At 39.3% G+C, this 12,155-nt stretch overlaps 1 protein-coding gene across 3 annotated transcripts in view; it reads right to left on the bottom strand.

Moving 5' to 3' along the window:
• Positions 1-12,155, bottom strand: part of Prkaa2 (protein kinase AMP-activated catalytic subunit alpha 2) — a 71,733-nt gene that overhangs the window by 33,661 nt on the left and 25,917 nt on the right. For 2 of the 3 annotated variants that reach the window (NM_023991.2, XM_087551293.1), the window contains 1 exon segment: positions 6,005-6,146. The exons of the other annotated variant lie outside the window; for it this stretch is intronic. In NM_023991.2, the coding sequence (NP_076481.2) occupies positions 6,005-6,146 (142 nt within the window). 3 annotated transcript variants of the gene reach the window in all.

Consider the following 12,155-nt stretch of genomic DNA (forward strand, 5'->3'; position numbering starts at 1 on the left):
TCTCTTCTGCTCATGACAGAGTTGTGTGTTGATGGGTGCACAGCAGTTCTCTCTGCACACGTTTGCACCCGACAATATTCTATCATGGACAGACAGGGGCTGCCGAGGCCCTACCCTTCCCTGAGGAGATATAGACTGGTGACGGAAGGGGAAGGGTAGTCATACTCTTCTGTGATTGGGCACTGGTATGCTGCCCTTGCTCAAGTAAATCGCCCTGCAAGGCTCATGTAAGCAATTTCAATTCAATGGAATGGGGCGCTGCAAAAGACACGAGAGCAGAAGTGAGGGCAGCAGGGGGACTTGCTGAGAAGAAAATATCTAGAGCAGGGGTGGGGTGAGAGAACAGGAGAGAGTGAACATGATCAAAGTATATTTGTATAAAATATATAAAAATATGTAAAAGAATAAAGAGATTACTTTATATCTGTTCTTACTATATTACTTACTAAGCACAAAAATCAAACCTTTAATTACAATTATTTATATATATATATATATATATATATATATAAAAGAATAAAGATAGATTACTTCATAGCTGTTCTGTCTATATTACTTACTAAGCACAAAAGTTAAACCATTAATTACAGTTAATTTTATCTTTAAAAGAATACACATGTCTAGTGGTTGTTATATCAGACACCACAAACCTTATCCATCAAAGTAGTTAAAGCTACCACAGTCTCTCAGCTAGCCAACGGCAATGGCTTTCTTGCTGGTCTTCCTGCTTCCATTTCTTCCTCTATACCACAGTCAAGGCAGTCCTCTAGCTCTCCCAAAGTCCCCAACGTAGAAGACCCAAACCTGTCTCCCGTGACCTTATCTCCATTCTGCTCTGGCCGTTATAGCAATCTTCCCTTCCCAGGATGCTCACACTCAGTTTCACCCTAGAAGAGTGCTCCTCTCCTTTCTCACAACTATGTTCAGGACAGCAAAACAAATGGGAGGCCTTACAGAGATGACAAGTGATGCTTTGGTAGTAAGGAAGTCACTGAAGTGTGCACTCAGAAGGCTGCATGAGCCCAGCAGGTTGAAGTACACACTTAATGTATTTACTGAGCGTAAGGGTAAAGAGAAACTTTTAAGATTAGGCAGAGAACAAAAAGGGAAAACCAGGGGCTAGAGAGATGGCTCAGAGGTTAAGAGCACCGACTACTCTGCCAGAGGTCCTGAGTTCAAATCCCAGCAACCACATGATGGCTCACAACCATCTGTAATGGGGTCGGGTATGTCTGAAGACAGCTACAGTGTGCTTATATACATTAAATAAATAAATAAATCTTAAAAAACAAAAAAAGGGGAAAACCAGAAGATTAGGTCATGGAAACCTGAGGATCACAACATTCAAGATGGTGAATACTCTTAATTAAAAGCTGAAGATGGGCTTAAAGAAGTAGATTAAATAATTAGCCAGAAAAAAAATCTTTTCCTATATAAGAAGTATTCACCTTTTGAGTGTAACTCGAATTTCTTTAAGAACTACAGAGGAAAGAAGAAAACAAAAATAAAGACCAATTCCATAAATTCTAGAGTCTCGGAAAGTTTTCACTTTTCCTTTCCATCTCAGTTGTTATGTTTAGACTTTTGTCAGTGGCTCTCAGGATAAACAAACACTGCTCTTTTTAAGTTAATAAAAAAATAATTCAGTAAATATCTGTCAGTCTTCACTTTTTCTGACTGATTCTAAAGGCAATAATGAAACTATTCTTGACAGAAAGTTAAGAAAGAACAAAACAAAGATTATGAATCAGATCTCTTTGTGTGTATGTCTCTGTCTCTGTCTGTCTCTGTCTCTGTCTCTGTCTCTCTTTCTGTCTCTGTGTGTGTGTGTGTGTGTGTTTAACACTAACATTACTAGAGGCTATGTCAATAAACTTTCTCAGTTGGAAGAAAACATGAGTGTTTTTCTTTTTAAAAAATTCAGATTCACAATTCAAGAGGCAATGTGGATGAATGACTTAAGTTCATGGCTGAAAATGTAAGAGCTTTAAGCACTGATTCATCTCCGCTAATTACTTGCTGACCAACTCTGAGGCTGTTCTATAGCTATTTTAGTACAATGTTACAATAATTAACTCTAAGTCAGAATGAGACAAAAATTGTTAATAAATTATAGAAACAGCAACAAGAAAACACTGATAAATTACAATGTGAGAAATCAGGTTTTAAATTCTACAATAAGCTGCTTGTTGACTGTGCTCCTAGTTTTAATTAACAATTTGCCACAACCCAGAGTCACCTGAGAAGGAAGGCCCAGTTGAGGAATTATCTAGATCAGACTGGACTATGAACATGTCTGCTGGGGACTGGGCTGTCATAATGGTTAACTGTTGTAGGAAAACTTGGCCTGCTGTGGGTGGTACCATCTTATGCGCTGGTTCCTGAACTGTCTAAGAGGGGAAAGGGCTGGCAGCCAGCAGCCAGCAGGAGACAATCATTCCTCTCTGCTCCTGATGTGGAAGTAATGTGTGTGATTAACTATGTGTTCCTGACCCGACTTTCCCTCAGCAATAGACTATAACTGTAATTACAGGCCAAGTAAACTCCCTTCCTCCCTAAATTGCTTGTTGTCAGGGTATTTTATCACAGCAACAGAATTAAACTAAAACAGTGATAAAACGCAATCTATGTTTTCAAGGGCAGAACAAATCTATATCACACACTCCAAATGGGAGCTTCCAGGGCTAGCTTTTTAAAAGCCCAGTCAGAGGCATCTGTTCCTTCTCTACCCTCACTCTGGTACAAGATACTTTTAGTACGGCCATTTCAGGTTTCTCCTCTTATACATAATAGCTAGTAAGCAGCAAAACCCAAAGAGATTTAGCTTACAAGCCATTGGAGTCAATACCAATATGGAGTCAAGTCAGATGTAAGAAGGGCACAATGTCACCAGCACAGCATTAAGGAAGCAAACACAGGACTGTGAGTTTGATGGGGAGGTCAGACTGGGTTACACAGTAGTTCTATCTAGGTCAGCCTAGGTTATAACAGCAAGACTGTATTAAAAAAAAAAAAATGAACTGCTTCAGTTTACTGAAAACTACTTGGAGTCAGCTCAAGGAAGAATAGAATCAGCTCACAGGAGGCCAGTGCTTGCTTTTGTGTTGGCATTCTACCAATGCCAACAGTTACTTCTTACATAACACTACGAAGCATGCCATTTAAAAGTTAGAGAGTAAATGGGAAGAGAGGTGCATTATCCTCAACAGGTTGTATTGTATACTAACCCTCCAAACCTTTTACATTCACATTCTAGCACTTAGTACTAAAGGTAGTCTTAAAATCAAATATTGCCATGTGATTCTATGTTTATAATGGAACGAACCTAAAGTATCATATAGCATTGAAGCTTACTGCAAAGCTGGAAGTTTCATGGCAATTGTATCACCCAATGGCACACCAAACCAAGTATTAGCCAACTAGGAACAGTCGGTGGCATATTCTTGATGTTGGCAAGATGGCACTATGTGGGCTCCATCACCAAATATTTTAATTTGCAATAGTGCACTGACAAAAAGTACAACAACAAAAACTAAATATTTCAAAGCCTGTAAATTGTACCAACCATGCATCTTAGGGATTTCACAAGCTGGGCTTGGTGGCACCTCTCTTTAATTCTGTCACTTGGGAGTCAGAGGCAGGAAGAACTCTGTGAGCTTGTGGCTATTCTGGTACACATAATAGGTCCAGGCCAGAGAGGGCTCTCCTGTCCTGGGAGGGGAAATCACAACTTGCTGTTTGTTCTAGCTTCATTTTCTGTTGCTGTGATTGCTGTGATAATACTGACTTAGAGCAACATGGGCAGGAAAGGACTGACTTCATCTTGCAGACTACAGTGCAGCATGAAGACAAGTAAGGGCAGGAACACAAGCAGAGACAGTAAAGGAACACTGCTTCCTGGATCACTCTCCGAGGCTTTTTCAGTTTGCTTTTTACCTAGAACTGTCTCCCCAGCTTGGCACTGCCCACAGTAGGCTAGTCCCTCTAACGCCAGTCATTAACCAAGAAAATGCCCCACAGACATACCTGTAGGCCAAACTGAGAGGCAATTCCTTAACTGAGGTTCCCTGTTCCCAGAAAACTCCAGTTTGTGTCAAGTTGACAAGAGCTAACCAGAACAGTGTTACTGTTTCTTTGCCTGCATACTTCAAAGGTAAGAGGCTGAAGAGAACAGGCTTGAGTTATAGCTCTGCAGATTAGTAGCCTAACGCAGGAACTAAGGTGTTGGCAAGGTTTCGGTGCCTCTGGAGACGCCCAGAGCAAAGTCCACTTTGCAGATTTGGCTTTGGAGGCTGTCCTGTGTTGTTGCACAGACATTTCCCCATCTCGTAAGCCTCCACTAGCCAGCAGAGTCCTCCCATAACTGCTCGAGATGACCTTTCTGACTCCTCCTTCTCCCCTGTCTTGAGGATCACGGTGTCTACGTAGGCTCTCGAGCCATCCAGAACCATCTCCCCCCTTTCAGCGTAAGATAACAGTCACCTTAGTTTCTCTTTCCAATGTAACAGACAATATTCACGGGTTCTTGAGGTGAGAAGACAGACATTGGAGGGCTCTTATCCTGCTGACTATCATCAAATAAACCAAAGCACTCCACAGGGTTATCAAGGTGCTCCCCATTAACAGATATTCAAAGATTGCTCACTGGGGGTTTTAAAAGAGCTTTGAAGTTGGACTTGAAAAGTGGGGAAGGGGGACTGGAGGGAAAGGAATAGGGTAGATTGGATAAAATGATTTTCATAAAAGATTGATCACTAGCCAGGCAATGGTGGTGCACACCTTTAATCCCAGCACTTAGGAGGCAGAGGCAAGTGGATATCTGAGTTTGAACCCAGCCTGGTACACAGTTCAAGTTCTAGGGAATCTAGGGCTATACAGAGAACCCTTTTTCAAAAATTAAAAGAGAGAGAGAGAAAGAAAGAAAAAGAAAAGATTGTTCACTGACTAATTTTTAGGCTAAATATAATTTATTCTGATTTTAATATACTAGCAAACAAAATCTAAAAGATTAATATCTTTACATTGATCTTAAATAGGCTTTCTTATGCAGCAATCTTATTTGAATCAAGATATACATTAACTCTCTTTCTACGATTTCTAGTACTATATTCACTAACTAATTTGGCATTTATAAAAACCATATTGTTCTTTGTTTACATACTTGAATAACAATATATAAATATAACTGGGTCAAAACCATGGCTACAAATTAACTTTTCTAGTTGCTTATCCCTGTTGGGTATGCTGTCTTCTTACCAATAAAGTAAGCCTACCTTACAGACTTGTCATGATGAAATTATGGGATTATAAATGTAGAATGCTCGGCACAGTTCTTGGCTACCCTCAGGTACTCCTTGAGTGAATAAAATTAACATTTGTTTTATAAAAACTGCATCCTAGCTTTAAAGTACAATAAAGAAATTTTCTGCATCTAGAATGGTAATCTATTCTCTATAGAACTTTAAACATAACAGAAGATTACTGCATCCTTAATATCTAGATTTTCTATATCTAATTAGTTAAATTATCTTTCAGTTTAACTAACTAGCTTACAGCTCTTTCAGTATTTACCATTTTTAGACCAGTTTTGCTATATATCCCAGGTTGACCTCAAACTCACAACCCTCTTGCCCTGGTCACCAAGTAACATTACAATAATGTACTGTTACACCTGGCCTGATATTACTTTTAAATTAAAAATAGAAAGAGGAAAAAGAAGAAAAGAACCAACATAGAATTACAAATGCTGAGTGATCTCCAGAGTGAATTCTAAAGAATCAACCTCCAAGGCTATACTCATCACGTGACTAGTACCAACTCTGAATCAAGGCTTTAATTTTAAACCAAGAATGTGCACTGAAGAACTGACAGAGGGGTAATGAATTAAAACTGAACATGAACATGGAAACTGATGTTTCCTAAAATTAACTTAAGGTATTTATAGAATTTCGGGTCAACTATTTCAGGACAGTTCTCTTATATTTTCAAGCACAAAAATACTTACAGTTTGATAATATGAGGATGACGAAAGAGTTTAAGATTTTGAATTTCTCGTTTTATTTTTCCAACAACATCTAAACTGCGAATCTTCTGTCTATTTAAGATCTTAACTGCCACTTTATGGCCTGTCAATTGATGTTCTCCAACTGAAGAAAAGAGAAAGAGAAATATTGGCTGTCAGAAGAACAGAATCACTCCTCGTGCACCTTCCCACTGTGCTCTAAGCTTGGACGCACTCCAGCATCACGGGACACACAGGCCTGAAGTCCTCCTCCTTTACCTCAGCCTCTTCCCCTTGAGAAAGCATGCCTTCAACACAGAAGCTGTGCCTCCATCACCTCAGCATCCTCAGCAAAGCCGAGCAATGCTCCTTCCACCTTTGTGCAAAGGATTACTCAATTCTATATTCCATCATAGGAATACTAGGGAACATCTTTTAGACAGAATTCATTATATTTTCCTTATTTCTCATCTTCTATTTAACATCACTGTATTTATTACAGAAGTAATTTTTTAATAAACATAATAAAATAGTTAACTACTATTCAAAATTCAAGTTAACGCAATCTTTGCTACGTCCCATGCCGCTCCCTTGGTTCAGTGCCCAGGCTCATCTCCCTGGGCTGATCCTGCATTAATGGTTCTGCTGAGGAGGCAGTACTCTCAAGGTTACCCTCACTCCCTCCTATGAACTCCTAGGTGCTCTCCTCTCTGCTCTCTACTGACTCTTTAAAGATTAATGTCCGAGGCTTCTCCCCTAGATCCACGGTAGAGACACAAATCATCTCACTCATCACCCAAGGCTCATAGCTAACTAACGATCCTGCTCCCTCTTCATGTTCACATAGAGAATTTCAAGATGGGTGTTCCATAAGCACCTCAAGTTTAGCAAATTCAAAATTAGATGCAGCATCCCTGTCCTCTTCCTCTGCCAAACTTGTGTCCTTTACTAATAATGCACCGCTTGTATGCTAGAAAAAAAAGATCCCCACTGTGATAGCTACTGAGTATTCCTTTGATAGTAAGGAAACATCACTTAAACACTATAGTAAAAGTAGCAGTGGAGCGGCAGTGCTATTCCTAGTGTGTACTGAGCAGTGTCCGGAGTGCTAACTGGCTCGCTCACCCATCCTTACAACAACTCTGTGGAGTCCGACCGTTCTCCAGGGAGATACACATGATTTATCACAACAACAGGCAAGATCCAGCTCCTCCTTCCCCACTAACCAAAAGCACTGAAACACAGGTAACCTTCAAATCAAAGAAGACCATGGACTCCGTGCTGGTTAGTCCTATCACGTTGACTGAGTCAACGCTTTAGAGATTAGTGAAGTGCAATTCTGGGTCCGTCTGTGAAGGTACTTCCAAGATAATTAAAACCAGCAGACACTGACCTAATCAAGGGCAGATGCCTTGCTGTTCATACTACCCCATTACAGCTGACAGGTGAGGTACGAGGCGGGCCTGTGGAAGGAGAAAGTCACTGGGAAGCGTCTTTAAGGCAACAAGTGGTTCTTGTCTCTTTTTCCTTTCTGGCTGAGAAAATAGAAACAGCTCTGCTCCAACCTGCCCTTCCAGTCATGATGGCCTGGCACCTCTGAAGCTGGGAGCCAAAATAAATAATTCCTCCCTACATGTTGTTCTCAGGTATCCTGGTCACATGGTATAAACATATCAAATGTGATATTAGCCAAGCAGTTGGGTCATTTGTTTTAATATCACGGAATAAACTGAAAACACAAATGCTAGTGAACTGATTCAGGAAAGAATATAACGACAAAGTATTCCTTTGCCTCTCCCACATGAAATACTGAAGAAGAAACGGCATTTTCCCTACAAATGGTTACAGTGCTGATAAAGGAAGTACATGCCTTAAGTTAAAACAGTCAAATGTATTGACAACTCCCCCTTTTTTGTTAATTATACGGCCTAATGATACCTTCAGTAACGTGGTGCTTAACTACAATTAATTACATACAATAATTTGCCACACTTTTCCTTGAAAGCCAAATGAAAGTTCTAAAACTCTTTCGACAGCCAGGCAGTGGTAGCACTTGCCTTTAATCCCAGAACTCCGGGGGCAAACACAGGTGGTTTTCTGAGTTTAAGGCCAGCCTGATCTACTGGATGAGTTCCAAAACAGCCAGGACTACAACAGAGAAACCTTGTCTCAAAAGAGAAAAACAAATCTTTTCATAAATACGCATACAAAACTAAAAAATATCTTCTATGTATGTGGCAGACATGAACTTTGCTTTATGGAAATCAAATGTTTTCATTCATCAAAGTTTTACTTCCATTTACTTGACCAATTTGTAAATTTAACAAATCTAAAACATTTGCTAAGCATCTTTTATGTGCTTGTTGATCTTATGCACATGAAAAAAAGATTTACAATGGGTTTCAGAGTATCAATGGAGAAACAAGTTCAGCAACAAAATAACTATCCAAGAGTTCTTAAAAAGTAGAAAGCAGGGGCTGGGGATTTAGATCAGTGGTAGAGCGCTTGCCTAGGAAGCGCAAGGCCCTGGGTTCGGTCCCCAGCTCCGGAAAAAAAGAACCAAAAAAAAAAGAAAGCAGATCCACATGGCTTAAGAAAAACCATCAAAATTCACATTAAAAACTAATGATAGAGCTGCTATTTAAAGCCACATCTTGGTACCTTCAAAACTATTCTTGGGGAAAATTAAGTTCACTTGCTTCCCACTTCCCAGGAGTCCTACAGACCTGGTAAATATGACGGGAAAAAACACTGAGACTAGAAAGACAAGTACAATAAAACTCTTCCTTGTGTATTCTGCATATGCATGTGTATGTTCTTGTGGAGGTTAGATCAAATATCTTCCCCAATCACCCTACACCCACCTACCTACCCTACCTATTTTCCTTCCTTCCTTCCTTCCTTCCTTCCAACTGAACCTGCAGTAGCTAGTGTTGCTGTTGTCAAGCCCCAAAGATCTTCCTGTCTCTATCTCCCTAGTGCTATGACTATAGGTGCTACAACTGATTTAAAAAAAAAAAAAAAAAAAAAAAAAGTAAGTGCTAAGGATAAAACTCAAGTCTCTAGGCTGCAGGACAGCCTTTTCCTATGCCATCTCCCTCATTCTCCAAACAAGTATATAATATATACATAAAACTATAATCTGATGGATTTATTAATTTATCCATTTGCATAGCCATCCACACAAATAAAACTGATGATTTTTTTAATCAAAAGTGATGCAATCAGAAAAAAAAAAGACTTCCTTAAATTTAAATTTTAGAAGTCTTTATTTTAAGAAGGTACTTTGAAAAAAAATTTAATGAATGGCTGTGTGTCTAAGACACATTTGAGAAATGCATCGTTAGTAGCTGAGAGAAAACATCTGATAGAATCAATTTTTAAAATGTTTATGTTCCCAACTTTCTGCGAAACTGCCCACTTGATTTCCAAAGTCGTGCAAGTTTGTACTCCCACCAGCAGTGAAGGAGTTCCCTGTGCCCTACATCCTTGCCAGATGATCTGTCCCTTGAGTTTTGATCTTAGCTGTTCTGGTGGTTGTAAGATGGAGTCTCAGAGTCATTTTGATCCGTATTTCTCTGACGACTAAGGATATTGACCATTTCTCTAAGTGCTGCTAATCAATTAGAAATCCCTCTGTGAGAATTATCTGTTTAGATCTGTACCCCATTTTTTAATTGGGTTATTTGGTTTGTTAATGTCTAATTTGAGTTCTTTGTATCTTAGATGTCAGCCCTGTGTCATATGCAGGGTTGGTGACGATCTTTTCCCATTCTGTAGGCTGCCGTTGTGTCCTTTGCCTTCTAGAAGCTTTTCAGTTTCGTGAGGCTCCAATTACGAACTGTTGATCTCAGAGCCTGAGCTCTTGATGTTCTGTTCAGGAAAGTGGCCTCCTGTGCATTCAAGACTACTCCCCACTCTCTCTTATCAGGTTGGTGTTGGGGCCTTTGATCCACTTGGACTTGAGTCCTTCTTCTACGCTCAGACATCTAGTTAGACCAGCACCATTTGTGGTATATAGTGCCTCATCTGCCCTGAATAAAATGTATGTGTCCACATCCACCCCAATAGAGCAATATGAAGAAGCTCGTTCACCCTGAATAAAATGTCTACATCCACCCCAATAGAGCAATATGAAGAAGCTCGTTCACCCTGAATAAAATGTCTACATCCACCCCCATAGAGCAATGTGTGTGTCCACATCCACCCCAATAGAGCAATATGAAGAAGCTAAGATCGTACCCGTGAGCTGCTCGCTAGAGACCACGGCAGCGCAGGAACGAATGCCAACAACAACAAACCTTTGACAGCAAAGGTAGTGGTAAGAATTCTATAGCAATAAATGCTCATATAATATATAAAAAAAAAAAGGTTTAAAGCACACAGCCTAATCAGGCATTTTAAGGACCCAGAAAAGGAAGAACAAACCAAACTGAAAAGGAGAAAGAACAAAAGTCAGAGTAGAAATAAACACAATAGAACAAATACAAAAGATAAACAAAACAGGGGGTTTGCCTTTTCAATTTTTTTTCCTTTTCAATTTTTTTTAATTTTATAAACTTTATTATAGAAAACACTAACAAATAAATAACATTGGTTTTATAAAAAAAAAGTAAACTCAATACACCTTCAGTTAGATACTAAAAAAAAGAAGATTCAAATAAAATTAGAGGAAAAAAAAAAAACAAACCCTTACAGCCAATATTAGAGCTGTAATACAAATAACCTACATGCCAACAAAATGGAAAACCTACACTGATCGGACTTGATTTCTGAACACATATGATCTGCCAAAAATTTAACTGAAAGAACATTAAAAAAAAAACCAAACAGATCAAACAAACAAATAAAAACTGACTGTTTAACTATTGTAGTTAAAAATAAATAAACTAACAGGACAGAGTAGCTTTACTATTGAATTTTACCAAACTTTTAATAAAGGGTAATACTCTCCCCAGGGTATTCTAAAGAATTCAAAGGGACAGAAAACTTCCAAGCTTATTGTATGAGTCCAGCATTGCCCTGATAACTAACACACACACACATACACACACACACACACACACACACACACACACACACACACACACACAAGCTAAAGAACAGAAAAGTAAAATTTCCCAACAAAATATCCATTGAAGAGTGCCAAGGACCAGCCTTGGCTTGCAGAAGGGTTCCTGAGAGAGGGGGTGTTTGAGAGCAGAGAAACAAATCACTTGAAGTCAAATTCTGCGTCCAAGCTGATGGCCTATGTTCTGCATGAGTTGTCTCCCTAGCAGCCCCCTGTAGCTAGTTCTTGACTCTGTAAGTTACCTCAGACAGCTCTCTCTTGCTAGAAAAAAAAATTCTAAAAGCTCTCTGGATAGCTCATAGATTTTCCAACCAAAGTCAGAAAAGCTGCTATAAAAAGTTCTTCGATTTTCTAGAAAAACAATTCTAAAAGAGCTGTTTTAGCTCTCCAAGCTACTTTTAAAAATCTAAAAGAGCTATGGAAAATTCTAAAAGAGCTGTGCTCACTCTCCAGAGATATCTGGACAGATCAGCTCTTGCTAAAAATTTATCTAAGAAAAAGAGAGAGGGCTGGAGAGATGTCTCAGCGGTTAAGAGCACCCGACTGTTCTTCCAGAGGTCATGAGTTCAATTCCCAGCAATCACATAGTGGCTCACAACCATCTGTAAAGAGATCCGATGCCTTCTTCTGGTGTGTCTGAAGACAGCTACAGTGTACTAATAATAAATAAATAAATAAATAAATAAATAAATAAATCTTTAAAAAAAAAAAGAAAACGAAAAAAAGAGAGAGAACTGCCATTGCTCTCTGCTGGCTTGTCTCTGCAGACAAAAGTCCAGTCTTTTATTTACATATCAATTCGGTCATCTACTCCAGGTTCCCTCTCGACCATCCCAGGAATCAGCATTCCAGGACCTTAGCTTCTTGGTCTTAGAAAAGGACAGGAAGTACTTTTTTTAATATTGTAAAAGAATTCAGAGGTCTGCCTGCTTTTGTAAACTTAGCCAGTTGGGATTCTGTCCTAGAATTACATTCCTACCATGCCTGGGCCTGAACCTAAACTCCCTCGGTCCCAGGCTGACCTTGAACTCAGAAATCTGCCTGCCTTTGTAAGCATAAACAAACCAACAAACAAAAATTAGC

The sequence above is a fragment of the Rattus norvegicus genome, chromosome 5 (genome assembly GCF_021556685.1).
Source record: "Rattus norvegicus strain SHRSP/BbbUtx chromosome 5, alternate assembly SHRSP_T2T, whole genome shotgun sequence".
NCBI lineage: Eukaryota > Metazoa > Chordata > Mammalia > Rodentia > Muridae > Rattus > Rattus norvegicus.